This window comes from Pyrus communis, chromosome 1 (genome assembly GCF_963583255.1).
Source record: "Pyrus communis chromosome 1, drPyrComm1.1, whole genome shotgun sequence".
In the NCBI taxonomy this organism is placed as follows: Eukaryota; Viridiplantae; Streptophyta; class Magnoliopsida; order Rosales; family Rosaceae; genus Pyrus; species Pyrus communis.
Window position 1 is genome coordinate 13,437,317 of NC_084803.1, and position 14,478 is coordinate 13,451,794.

The following is a 14,478-nucleotide window of genomic DNA, read 5'->3' on the forward strand; positions in this document are numbered from 1 at the left end:
GCAAGTAACGTGACTTAAATTGACAGAAAATTGAATAAAGCAGTTTCGAATCTAATATTAGGGATGTAATTGGCAAATTTTTATAATTCAAGGATTGATTTTTTTGAAAAAAAATAGTTTAGAGACCTAATTTTCATTTAGGTGATAATTCAGGGATTGAATTGGTAATTCACCCTTTATTATATATAGTATATATTAACAAAAATACATAATTGTATTGAGATACATAAATTGCAAAATAAATGACATAGAGTACAGTATTATAACATATTAAAAATATGGAGAACAAGTGTATAATGAGTGTTCATCCAAGTATTCAACAAGTCTCTTACAATATATTGAACAAATAAAATCCAAATTGAAAGTTATTGATTTTCTATCTAAATGAGAGTTGCAACCTAGTCGGGCTGAGTGGGCGCCTAGGAGGACGCTTAAGGAAGTTTAGACGCCGTTTCTTAATTTTCAAAGTCTAGAGATTAACTAGGGCGGTGAACAGCTGCCTAACGTTAGTAGGAATGTTTAGAACAGTGCATACAAGCATTCACAATTCGATCGATAAGTGATGCAAGCATATTGGACATCGCTGGAGCCACAATTCCCTCCCCTCCATTCATTACAACGATGGATAACAGCGATAGGCGAGGTCGAGGCCGAGAATGCAGTTTCAAGGCATTTAGAAGGCGGATTCTCGCTCTTAGAGTTGAATTTCGACGACCGGACGTGCGGCTGCAACTCCTTGAGCCTCTATGGCTTCACTAGTGGAAATAACTTTGCGAAGTTGTTCCATGACACTTATGTTTTTTCGGAACCAGTGGACGCATACGCGTTGAAGCTTAATTGTTTAAGGGTTTCAATGTGAACCCAATGTTCTATTTATTGGATAGTTTATAGGATCATGTTCTTTTTAATTTTGTTATTCATGTTGTCTATCAGTTTTTCACACCCAAAGGTTAGAGTTTGTATCATCCTCCCCGACGTCCCCGTTTGACCTTCCTTTAAAAATGAAAATAAAAATAAAATAAATAAAGAAACAAATGTGAAAGGGCAAGAATAAATTATAGCTTGTTCAAAATAAGAATAAATAATAACAAATTTTTTATTCGTCACCTTGGGGAGTAAAACCAACAAGTAATAGAAAACAATGATTGACGTGAAGCTATTCTTTGGCTCATGCCTGTTGCATTTAACTAATCCAAGAGAGGTTTGGGACAAGAAATATATTAAACCCTAAAACTATAGACTAAGAAGATGAGAAGACTTTGGCAGCTAATACTTTTATCTTCGGAGCGGAGCCAAAATGTCATGTTCGAAGGACCAAGGGCTGGTTTGGTATTGCTGTGCTTTGAAAAAAAACTGATTCTGTTGTACTGTGAGAATAAGCAGCTGTGAAATAAAGCAGCAGAGTGTTTGGTAAACTTTTTTGTAAAAGTGCTTTTGAAAGAAAAAAAAAAGCAGTATTAGAGTGTTTGGTAAACTTTTATGTAAAACAGGTGTGAAAAAAAGCCGGTTTTTCAAAGCTGGGTTTTGCAGCTTCTTGTTTTTTACTTTTTTTCACCCAAAACTGTGAAAAAAAACTGAAGCTGAGTGTTTACCAAACACAAAAACAGCTCCCAGCTTTTTTTTATAGCAGCTTTTTTCAAAATCAACTTAGTACCAAACCAGGTCCAAATATAAGATACAAAACGTAATATTATTTTACTCACAAGAGCACCAGGTGTAAAAGATAGGCGAGCGATTATCCTTTTTTTTATTTTTGCTTATGCATACTATATATGAATTACAAGATATAAAAAGAAGAGGAAAGGATCAGTCTCAGGCCCATCAGGGTCAATTGCGGTCAATGAACTGGTGGTGGCTACGATTCTCTCAACAATCGCCATTCGACGATTTCTCACCAAATAATATATGCGCCGGTCAAGCATTTGACTTAAGAAATTAAAGATGACAAGGTGGAGTGGAGCCACTATGTTTTTTTCTTCTTGGCCTAATTAGATAAATAATCTATGTGATCATAAGATATTCGGAAGATAACTCATGTGGTAATAAAAATTCAAATTTAAACTCATGTGATGAAGTCTGTTAGGATTCACGTCGAAAACTTAAACTTCTGTCATTCCTCCGTTAGTAACCTACACGTAAAGCTCACATTTGAGGCTAAAATGATCATTTCATCCATTCCATTCATCCATTCAATTCCCTCCCTTCCCTCCATTCGCAATGTGGAACCCAAAAAAGCAATAAGATGTGTTCTACTAGCTTATTAAACAACTAATTGGCTTCTTGCTATCTTGTTTGCTTTGCTCGTTTCTTTTTTGTTTCCTTCTTCCTTTTCAAAACCCTAGACATAAACTCCTATATCTCCATCATAACTGTCCCCACTGATCTAAGCCAACCCAACTAAGGAGAAGACCGATTGGAAAAAAGGGGAAAAAAAAAAAATTCGAGCAAAAGACCACACCAGGTGGATACGAATAAACCATTTTCAAAATAGAAAAATCACCTATAAAGCTATCAAGATTGCAGCAATACCCAAGTATTTTGGTGCGCTGTTTCCATCCACTCCATCCATTCTTCTCTTAGCCATCGATGTGGCTTTTCAACTGAGTTCGAAGTTATTTTAGTTTAGACAGTGAAGTTATGATGTTAGCATGCCCTAATTAAGCAGACAAATTATTTCCAACTGTTTATGGGACTTTTCTAGATTGATTACAGACTAGAAAAATGAAAGTGCTTATTGACCCTTAAGCTCGAAGCTTGTGTTTGAGCATAAAACTCAAAATTAGGGAGTGAGTCTAAAGTTCAAAATTTAATTATTATAATTAAATTTAATTTCAGAGTAACTTGTTTAAATATTTGACATTTAAACTCAAAAATTAATGTTATTCTTACCACATATTTTTATCAGCATTTGTATCATCTCTCTAAGAGCAACTCCACCCCTATCCACTTTGCGCCAGCACCCAGCCCATTTATCCACTTAATTGAACAGTAATAGACCCAATGAACAGTAATAGGCCAAAGCATCTCCACCTCAAAAAAAATGTGTTGGCACCTAGTCTAAAAATGCGCTGGCACAAACGATATCCACCCCTACAAAATGCACTGGCACCCAGTCCATTTAAAATATTAAATAATTTTTTTATAAAATAATAAATAAAAAAATAGTTTTAATTTCGGATAGGATTTTTAACCAATCTCGTCACGCCACGTGTCATTATCCGAACGTACTATTTTTTTAATAGATTTCCGCTAAGATTTTCAACCAATCCCGACAACCCACGTGTCACTTCCTGTTTACAATAATTTAGGCAAGATTTCGATAAGATTTTTAACCAATCTCGTCACACCACGTGTCATTATCCGAACGTACTATTTTTTGAATAGATTTCCGCTAAGATTTTCAACCAATCACGTAGTGCCACGTGGCATTGTCCAGAACCTCATCTTCTTCTTTTTTGTCCATATAAACCCTACATCCCTACATTCATCCTCACACTAAACTCAATCCTTTTTTTTAGCTCAGAATTCTTCTTTATCGTTTTCAAATCTTGAGTTCTTACAATGTCTTCTTCAAGGAGAGCGTATAAACAGTTGCAAGAGCAGCAGAAAAGGTTGTTGGCACAACAGGAAGAATTGGTCAATCTTGACCAAGGTGGAGGTGGAGATGAGGCATTCGCAATGGAGGAGGATGAGGATGATCACCATAGAAGGCGGAGGGCCTCACATTCCCGCCGTATCATGGAAGCTATGGGTCAGATAGCCAAACCCGGACGTGCGGCAAACATCGATAGAAGAAGGGAAAGACGAGGTAAAGATCTCTTGGAAGATTATTTTATTCCCAACAGCGTTTTCCCTGATCATGTTTTTAGACGTCGTTTTAGAATGCAACGAAGTTTGTTCGCTAAAATCATGAGTGATGTTTGCAACCATGATCCATATTTTGTGCAAAAAGATGATGCTTTTCATGTTCTAGGTCTTCTTCCTGAGCAAAAAATTACGGCTGCCTTGCGAATGCTTGCATATGGAGCATCTGCAGATCAAGTGGATGAGATCGCAAGGATGGGAAAAACAACAGTTCTGGAGTCCCTGATGCGGTTTTGCTCTGCGATTGAAGCCCTCTACACCAATGAGTACCTTCGGCAACCCACGACAAGGGACATGCGAAGGCTTCTGAGGAAGGGTGAGATGCGAGGCTTCCCTGGCATGATTGGAAGCATCGACTGCATGCACTGGACATGGAAAAACTGTCTAAGTGCACGAATCACGAGCCTCAGTAGCTGCAATAATTGCAATACGAGCCTCGTTCTCTCGATTAACTATTTCTCTTTGTCTCTCAGCCGCCGCATCACGAGCCTCAGTAGCTGCAATAATTGCTGCCATAGCAGCAGCTTTTTCCTCATCTTTAGCCTTTTCCCATGCCATGTTCAGTTCACCTTGACGAGTAAGTTCCTCCATATATTTAGTGTAGTCATTTTTGGAAGAACTACCTTTTTTCTTTGATGCCTTTTTACCTTGAAGCCTGAGGGACTGACGAGTCGGTTGGGTCTCTGGCACTTGTTCAGGCGTCCCTTCCGTGTCTTCAAATGTGTTGGCTTCTTGTTCGGCTGTGTCTGCTTCTGGCGAACTGTGTAGACCCATACCGTGCATGACAACTTCTGGACCGGTTGCCACAATTTTGTATCTAGGGCAATCTTTGACAATTTGCCAACATTCCCATTTGTTGAATGATTTGTTATGGTTCTTTGCATTGTAGAATGCTTGTGCTTGTAGTGTCTATAAAAATGTGGGATAAGATAGTATTAAAAAATACGGGTGTAACACAAATAAATAAATTAAAATATTGATGGACGTGGAATGCATATAAATTACATAAGAAATTACATAAAATATTGATGGACGTGGAATGCATATTACATAAAAATTACATAAGAAATTAAATAAATTAAAATATTGATGTGGGTGGAATGCATATAAATAAATAAATAAAAATATTGTTACCTCATCCGCTAAACTTGTCCCACCACGCAGATTACCAGAAGCATGAGAGAGGGCGTTTTTCCAACAAGTAAAGGATGCGTTGAGTTTTTTCCAACGACCTTGAAGACCTTGACTAGATCTGGCATCTTTTCCATGTACATCGCAAAACGATTTCGTAATTTTACTCTACATTTCTCGCTTATCCATCTCATTACCCGTAATCGGGTCATGAGTAGTGCGAACCCAATATTCACACAACGTAACATCTTCACCGAGCTTCCACGAAGTCATTTTTTTCTCTCAAAGTGTACAAAATATTCAAATGTAGAAAGTGTAGAAAATATTGAAATGTGGTGTAAGGTGGAAGATGAGGGTTAGGTATTTATAGAAAAAAATAATTAATTTTTTAAAATTTTTCTGTATTTTTTAAAAAAATTTTGACAATTTTTAATTATTTTTTAATAAATTTTAATGTTGTAATTAATCTGGACCGTTGGATTTGAAAAATAATCAAATCCAATAGCCAACACGTTGCCACGTGGCCAACGGTCAAATTTCTGATCGTTGGGCCTTTTTTTTTTTTTTTTTTAATTTTTGGTGAAAAACACGTGGACCGTTGATTTGTGATCGGACGGTCCAATTTAAAAGTGAAATTTAAATTTTTTTTACCGTTGGAAATCCAATGGCCTACAAAAACTAGCCGTTGGAAATCCAACGGCTCTGAGAAGGGCCACGTAGCCCTTTGACAGACGGAGTCAACTTGCCCTGCACGCGGGCCCCACCGCCTGCAGACGCTGTCGGCTACTCGCGAGGCGGAGCGCGTGTTGTGCACGCGTCAGGGAAACGGACCGACCTCTGGGTCTGTCCATTTTGGGCTGGGCTCTTGACTGGCACGGGCTGGGTGCCAATCACTTTTGCGGGCTGGAGCTCATTCACTTGGTGCCGGGCCATTTTCTTCACTTGGTGCCAGTCCATTGGGCACAGGCTGGAGTTGCTCTAATAGAGATGGGACTCATATGTGTTGGTGGCCTTACTACCTCTATTAAAGAGATGGTACAAATGATAGTACAAATATATAATAAGTGTAGCATTACTCTTTAAACCCATGTTGATAAAGAAAGTTCGTTTAAGGGTAGTGTTATCCACACACCTATTTTTACCTCTCACACACCCCTCTCAATTTTTGGTCGTTCGATCAGATGAATTAAAGAAGATTAATAGACAAAAATTAATAAGAGTGTGGGAGGTAAAAAAGAATGTGTAAAAGAGCACTACCCTTTTTTTAATTCATAGTATAGTTGTAAAGAGCACTACCCTTCGTTTAGAAATTTTATTGTTAACATGATTTTTTTATCGAAAATATATGTTTGTTTGTATACAGTGCAAAGTAATATAACTAAATGTTTTTTAATTTGAGTAAAAATTTACAAGTGTGATCTTTCAGTAAAATACAGTATAAACTCAAAACAAATATTTAGCATCGTATTAACTAACTTGTACTTGCTCGCTAAAACTAAATATATACACTAAAAACATAGTGTATATTAAATCAATGTAGTCAACTCAACTGCCCTCGTAGAACTCATGCTCAATGCATTATAATATGCCAAATCAAAGAGAAGCTTCGGGTGATTCTGTAATTCAATATTAGGTGCGCCAGAAGATCTACTCAAACAAAGTCTAGACAAACGTCACAAACCTTTAGACAAACCTTTGCATTGATCGATCCCTTTATTTTTAAATGTGATATAAGAAGGTGTTGCGAAAGAGCGTTCATACCCACATGGTGAAATTCATAAACCAAGTTCATTGGTAGATAAAATAAAGAAAACACTGAAAATTTTATAAAAAGGGGAAGAATTTTTTTTTTTTAAATGCTGGAATGTAGAAAAAAAAATAAAGAGGGGAGTCTGCCTTCCTCCCTTGACTCTTTTCAATTCAACATGTACAACTAATTAAGGCATATATCCTCTCTTTGAGTTACGGGTGGACTTTGACCACTACTTTTCTAACCTACCTCTGTCTCTCTCTCTCCCTCCCTTCCCTGGCTGCTTCTCCTCTCATCCTTTCTACTTTTCAAGTCCTTACGAACTAGAAACATCTAATTTTCTCTCTCATCATCTGTCTCCTTCCTCTTCTTCCTCTTTCAGTTTCTTCCATCACTAATATGAACGCTTTCTTTTAATATTCTTATCTATGTGTATAAATATCACCATTTTTCAAATCTCCCTCATCTGTGCCAGCTTCTTCCATGATTAAAGCCACTATTAATCTGCTCACATCTTTCCCCAACATATATTCATGCTGTTTGGCCCTATACTTTTCATTTTGACATGCGATAGTATATTCTACATTAAATTCATCTAGGAGAAGAACTTAGGTGTATAATGAGAATACATTGCTCTAGCCAACTTAGCTAAACTCAGGTTTGCTAAGCCCTATACTTGTTGTCTTATTATGACTTTCCCTTTGCCGCCTTCTAGTTAAACGACTCTTCTTATTCTCTGTAGCTCATCAGGTTCTGCATATAAATCAAGATGAATAAGGAGCACACATATTGGGTAGGGTCATCCTATAGTCATGACCAAAAGACATAAAGGTCGATTGAAGTGTAGCGGGGAGATCCAGAGAGACTCCCATTTCCCACCTTTGTCTATGGACACTGCCTTCCACCTAGATGAAGGTTCTCGCGCCAATTTCCTTCGACTTGTCATGCAATCTTTTGGCTGCTTTTACATTTGCCTGTGGTCTTATGTGCCACCTCCTTCTAAGTATGTATGCATCATTCCTCCCTCACTCTCCGTCTCACACACACATCGAATGTGGAAGGAGCTCGTATTAATGTTGGTTTGATGTGTTCGTGCAGCTGCTTATTCTTTCTCGATGGTGTCTATGATGAAGAAAATCAACCAAGCTCTTCTTCCGGCATTTTGGCTCGGCGGCTTTTCGATGAGTATCGGCTATCAGTTTTCAAAGTCCTCGAAAACGAGTGCGTAACTAAGCCTATTGGTTTGCTTCTAATTATTAATGTTGCTATTTCTCTCATAAGTTTTTTGCTGCATGTATATATGTACATGATCAGATGTGTTCCAGGATTCGCTTTCAGGAATAGTTTTTCATTTGTGGAGTTGCAAGAAATGGACCTACAAAGACTGGCATCAGATGATAAACAGAGGCAATTTTATCGGGTAACTAATTTAAAATATAACTGAAGTACATTCATTAATTTACTCAGGCAAGATATCGTGCGCTAATTGAGTATTTTTAATCTGCTTGTAACAGGAAGCAAGGATTAAGGTTTGTTCATATTGGTCTACAACATTAATTAATGGATAAAAATCTCCAAATTGAATACTTTTTGCACATATGATCATTAGATGATGACAAAGAGAATGAATTATTCCAATTATGATGTTCTGATGGTAAAGATTCATTAATCGAGAGGGAGGAAATAAGTAGGTTCCCGCATAAGGGGAACACAAGCATTATCCTTAATTAATCGGTATTTTCCTCTTATAGTTTCCTCTTAAATTACAGACTGCAGTTTTCATGGGGTGCAAGAGTGGAGAAATTGAGCTGGGCTTGTCCAATGTGTCTCAAGTAAGACCAAGTCATAACCTAACTTGGAATTATTTTTATGAAAAAAATTTGGTTACACGGAGGTTTCGAACCCTGAACCTACCATAACCCGCCCCCACCAGGCTGATCCAAGTGGCTTTTAATTATATTAAGAATCTTAATGCATAATTGAGGTTTATAATTAACTAATTTATTTGTTGTTGTTTTGCAGATAAATATAAAAAGAGAAATGATGAGAACCTGGTTGCCAGAAGTTTTTCCAGGACAATTATCTCCGCATACAGAAGTTGCCAGCAGGTCAATCAACGGTCAGCAACAATATCCAGCTTCATCATCTTCATCTTCTTTGAGATCACTTTCCACAATGGATAGTCCTGAATATTCCTCCCTCCTCTTCAACATTCCCACCACCACCACTACTATTTCTCATAACATCCCAGAACTCTTTACACAATTATCTTCCAATCCCTTGCAACCAATCAATACTAGTTCATTGGAACCTTTACCAACCATAAATGTCGTTACTACTACTTCTTCTACTGGTGCTACTAGTCCTCATCAACAAGCCATTCAAGCAATTTCTCAAATCCGAAACATCCAATTCCCAACTCCGGAGATCGAAGATGCCACGATGACAAGAGCCATCCTTACAGTTCTATCTTCTTCTTCATATCAACCACCCCCACAAACTAATCCACCTTCTTCTTCTACTACTGATCGTCACTTGCAAACTCCAAAGGCCAGTGCTTTCAAGAGTTACAACACCTCAGCTTTAGCCCCAAGAACGCAAATGGGTGCTAATTTACGCCTGCAAAACATGCACAAGCGATCCATTTCCTTCTTGAGAAGATTGAATCTAATGAGGCTTCGCGAAGGTATCCAAGCCACCCGCCCCACAAGCAGCCAGTTGCATCATATGATATCAGAGCGCAAAAGGCGTGAGAAGCTCAATGAAAGCTTTCATAAATTGAAATCACTACTTCCCCCGGGAACCAAGGTATTTAACATGCATATATACTCTGTTGTATAAAAGGATATTGGACCGTACTGGATTGAATTGGACTACAATAAACAATACTAAACTAGATTATATTGAGCGTAGTTTTAGTATTCCAGTTCAGTCAAATACGGTCCAGTATAGCTATATATTAATTTACACATTTGTTGGGCAATGCATTAGAACATCTTTCTCTTTTTTGCATTGGTATATATATTGGTTTCGTTGCAATCGTGATTAATTAAATTTTTTGGTAGTGTAGAAAGACAAAGCCTCAGTTCTTACAACTGCAAGGGAGTACTTGACTAGTTTAAAAGCTCAAGTTGCTGAGCTTAGCAAAAGAAACCAGCAGTTAGAGGCAAGGCTCTTGCCACTTACCAGCTTAGGAGCTAATGAAGCAGCAGCAGCTGCAGGCTCCTCAAATGAAAGAGTTAGTCTTACGGTTACGCGTGTATCAACCGAATCATCCCCGGATCAAGATGAGCAAATTATTGACTTGCAAGTGATTCTAAGATCACAAGAGAGTTGCACCGAAGATATGGTGATCCGCATTTTGGAATTCTTGAAGCGGGTTGAGAATGTAAGCTTGATGTCCATGGAAGCCAATACTTGGATATCAGAATCAAATTCTAACATCAACCGCGTAATCTTGAGATTAAGAGTTGATCAGGTATGTAATAAAATACTTACAAATTTCTTAAACGCATTGATTATTAAAATGCTCCCTGGTATTGAAGCATGTGTGAATGAAATTCACCTAGGGTATACAGAACACCTTTTATAAGCTTTTACAACTACAAAAAGTTAAAACAGCAAAAAACAATGGAATAATACGTACACGTAGGGATTTGAACATAGGAGATTGAGTATAAAGATAAACTCTTGTAACCACCTAAATTACAAGCTTGCTTTTGAGAGAGTTGATATGTAGCCTTGTTAATTGTATGTTGACCAATGTTAACCTAGGTTGAGTTTTCTTTGATTGTTGTAGATTTAATGTGCTAACTACACAAATAATTGAAGGGTTTAATGAGGTCACTGATTAGCAATGAGAAGGGAAATTAGAAGGAAATTGAGTAGTTGCTTTATTCTTTTCACAGGGAACCGAATGGAACGAGGCTGCCTTCCAGGAAGCAGTGAGAAGGGTGGTTGCTGACTTAGTACGTAGGATCGACTAGTCTTTATTTTTATTTTTTATGGTCCAAATAGTAGGACTAGTCAAGATTTTGATATATGGATTGCATTCTACTTTTGCCCATCGATGCTTCCCAATTCGAACCCTATCACATCCGGGATACCCACCATTTAATCAAACATATCAATTTCATTCATTTCATTGTGTTTATTGACCAAAAACTAATATATTTTTTTCTTCGATTAAAAGTGTAGAATACTTTTAAGATTTTTTTATTTTTTTATAGAAAGGTAACAGTTTTAATGGTTTCTTTCACTAATTTGTCTTTTCTTCATAAGAGATTTGTTAAGGAGTTTTTTTTTCAAAAAATGGAATCTTTATAGACTATCTGTTACCTTATGTTTTTTGCATAATTTTTATAATATTAACGCGAAAATTAACGTTAAAATATGAGATGTCAGATTGTCTATGAAATATCTCATTTTGAGAGTCTCCTGAACATTTCTCTATATTATATTTTATATTATTATTTAATCATCTGTTAATTATACCACAATTGTTGGGAGCTTGCGATGGTTTTGTTGGGAGCTCCAGCAGTCGGGGGTCAGTCAAGCCCACCAAATATAAGTCTTTGTTTTCCATCTTCTCTTTTTTGAGTTCTTTGTTTCTTGGTACGAATTTATGTTGCCCAAATTGACTGCAAATAAAAAGAAAACCGCCAATACGACCAAAAAGAGATTGGTTAATGATGCAGAAAAAGAGTATTCAAAGTATTGGACTATTGGTACGTCAAATATTCACTTTTTCAATAGTTGCTTCAAGAGAGGGGATTCTCACAGGATTCTGTTTGTGAGAATTTTGAAGATCTTTCAATCATATCTATTTATTATATATCATGCAGCCAAAGGATATCCATAATCATAAGTTAAAATATCCATAATATACGATAAAAAGATATAATCAAAGGATATCCAGAATCCTCATGAGGATCTTCCTGGTTGCTTCAAAACCGCTTATAACATTTTCCCAGTTGGCACCTACAGTCAAAACCACTTATAACATTTTCACAGCTGGCAGCTACATCCATCTGCCACGTCAAGTTGAGTGGTTGAGGCTGAGATAGGATTCATGTATCAAACATCTTAGATTAATGATATTTAAATCCCATTTGTCTTTAGTCATTTGGCCACGACATCTGCTTTGAAATTCTAGGGTCTTGTAAGGGAATCTGTAAAGGGGTTTGGAGACGGCGGCTTTGACCCTGTTGTGTGTGGCATGCACTTGTTCAAGAAATAGAATAGTTATGTTAGTTTTTAATTTATTTTTACGAACCTTCTGCCATCCTACTTAATTAATCTGTAGAAATCTTCCAATAATTGCAAAGATAAAAATTAGTAGTAAGTAGAGTAGAATCGATTTTTAATAAAGCATCTAAATATTTTCATAAAAAAAAAGGTAGAATTTGTTAATAATTCTAGTAAAATAAGATCAAAGTAATGGGTAACTTATGTCAAATCGGTGGATAACTGTAGTATTGTTAATAGCTGTAACCATATTTATCTAAATGGGAAAGTAATTTGAATACGAAATCTCAAGTGTAAAGATAAATACTTTTAACTAACTGAATTATAAGAATTATAAGCTATGTTAGCAAAGCTTAGAGTTATTATTTTAGTGGGCTTTTGGGGAGCAATACTAGTAGCTTTTTGCACTCTAAAGGGCTTAGTACTTTTCTCACTTGTAGTCCCCCTGGGTAGGCTGAAAGTTTTGGTTTACAATCTATTCCTAATTTTATATGGAAATGGTAAACCAACAAAGTTTTTTTGAAATTCATTAATATTGTTTAATTGTAGCATTGTTTGTTGGTTGTGATTACAATTGTAGGGGGGAAAAGAGTGAAGTAAAAGATTATCTAAAAATGCAAAGTACATGAAATGGTAATTTCGGATAATGAACAAAGTATTATCATTCTTGGATAAACATATTAATGTGGTGCAATAATATCAATCAATTTGTTAATTAGCTCATAATTAACACGCCTAGAACGGTGGTTCAGGCATCGATTCTCACTATGATGTGCTTCAGGCATAGCGGTTGCACCAGTAGGTCGAGCTTGATGATTCTTCATCAACAACTGATTCTGCACAAGAAGTAAAGAAAATATCAAATCCAAAAACTTAATGAACTTTTGAGCTCTATATTGTTGTTGCAAGACAATATTGGTCGTAGAGAAGGTCGAATAGGCCTTCTCCAGGAGATCGTCTTCGATCAAGTTCTCGTTATAGAACTTAAGTAGTGATCAGATTCGACAAACTTTAGAATTGAATTCATTCATAGACTTAAAAGTCCTCAAAGCACAAATGCTACCAGTCGTGTCTTGCTTCAAGCAAGAAGATGTCCCTTTAGTCATCAAAACGATCAGCCAAATGACCCATAAAGCTCATGGATCTTCCTCAGTAAGGTACTCAGTTTGCAGTGCATCATGAATGTGTGTCTTTAGATGAAGATCATGGCAGTGAGTTTCTCAGCTTTGCCAACCAAGTTATTCGTCTCAACTTCAATGGATGCTCGTAAATTCTTAGCGATAAGGTGGAGCTTCACATCTTGGACCCACTTGAGGTAATTTCTTTTCGAGACCTCTAAAGCAATAAAGTCGAGTTTGTATAAATTCGACATGTCCCTGTCAAAAATAAATGGACGAGAATGTGATTAGTGTAATGGAGACAAATCAATCCATTCACATAGCAGTTGGGTTCTAATAGACATGTATTGGTTGAAATTTACAGGAAAAACTTTGGTTTTCATGAGTGATGTTTTAAGAAAACTTTGGGTTTTCAAAATGCATATTTTTCGAAAGATTTATGAACTTCAGGTTCATGCGTTCCTGCAAACAAACATAAATAAATACAAAAAATATGCAACAAATATATGCATGTAAGTCTCGGGGCCTACGATAATGGTTGAATTAAATATAGGACTTGGGGCCAAATTTAGAGGTTGGGCGAAAAAATTAAAAACCCAAAAGGCCTAAAAACTAGACAATAAAAAATGGGCCAAAGCCCACGGGTGGTCTTTACACATAAGTACTGTGAGGCCCAGGCCCAAAACTGGGCTGAAATCGAGTTGGGCTAGTTGGAAGGCCCAATTTCATAGAGGTGTAGGCTGTAGGCCCAAGAGATCAGAGACCCAAAATGGGCGTGGATCCTGTGCGGTGCACCGATGCACCAGCTGCTGGCTGGGATTGCGTGCGCGCAGAGAACGAATGCACCAGCACAAGGTTGGGATCGAGTGTGGCGCAGGGCTGGGACACCAAAGCCCATGTGGGCTGGTGTCGCATGGGCTGAGCAAGAGTGGAAACGGGCCGCGACTGCAGGCAAAAAAAAAAAAATCTGTTTTTTTTTCTACTGCAGGCCGAGGTGCATCCATGCCCAAAGGGTCGTGGTTTGGTCCAACCAAAAATCCTAGCCGTGCTAGGTGAGTTCACCGGGGAAGAAAATTGGAGCCATCGTTTCCGGCGGCGATGCTTTGGTTGGGAAAACCTCATGGAAAGATCGTGGTTCAACGGTGACTACGGTGGTGAACGGAGAAAGGTTAAATCTCAACGTTTCAAAAACCAAAACCCTAGAAAAATCAAATCGGATTTTTCGAGAAAATCCGATGAGATTCGAAGTCAAGGCTCGTCGGAGATGAGCTTCTGGTCGTCGGGGACGGTGACCCGTGGGTCGAGGCATTGTTGAAGGCCAAAACCCTAAAGTTTAATTATTTTTTCAATTTTAATTCAATTCATGCA

At 37.4% G+C, this 14,478-nt stretch overlaps 1 protein-coding gene across 3 annotated transcripts; it reads left to right on the forward strand.

Moving 5' to 3' along the window:
• Positions 1 to 7,077: 7,077 nt before the first annotated feature.
• On the forward strand, positions 7,078 to 10,977 carry LOC137711232 (putative transcription factor bHLH041). 3 transcript variants are annotated; one of them, XM_068450473.1, is made up of 8 exons: positions 7,078 to 7,748; positions 7,844 to 7,966; positions 8,060 to 8,165; positions 8,260 to 8,274; positions 8,515 to 8,577; positions 8,768 to 9,553; positions 9,816 to 10,223; positions 10,654 to 10,977. In XM_068450473.1, exons 1-8 carry the CDS (start codon positions 7,558 to 7,560, stop codon positions 10,729 to 10,731), a joined length of 1,770 nt encoding a protein of 589 aa, XP_068306574.1. In that variant the 5' UTR covers positions 7,078 to 7,557; the 3' UTR covers positions 10,732 to 10,977. The 3 variants fall into 3 exon arrangements, with proteins under 3 accessions (XP_068306574.1, XP_068306568.1, XP_068306562.1); XM_068450467.1 differs by having other exon boundaries at positions 7,078 to 7,403; positions 7,488 to 7,748; positions 7,844 to 8,165; XM_068450461.1 differs by having other exon boundaries at positions 7,844 to 8,165.
• The last annotated feature ends 3,501 nt before the right edge of the window (positions 10,978 to 14,478 follow it).

Bases quoted from the DNA above. Each gene is read 5' to 3' on its own strand.
- LOC137711232 (XM_068450461.1), top strand. From the start codon at position 7,558: ATGACCAAAAGACATAAAGGTCGATTGAAGTGTAGCGGGGAGATCCAG. The intron at 7,749-7,843 runs GTATGTATGCAT...GTGTTCGTGCAG, and splicing joins TATGTGCCACCTCCTTCTAA to CTGCTTATTCTTTCTCGATG. The intron at 10,224-10,653 runs GTATGTAATAAA...TTCTTTTCACAG, and splicing joins TGAGATTAAGAGTTGATCAG to GGAACCGAATGGAACGAGGC.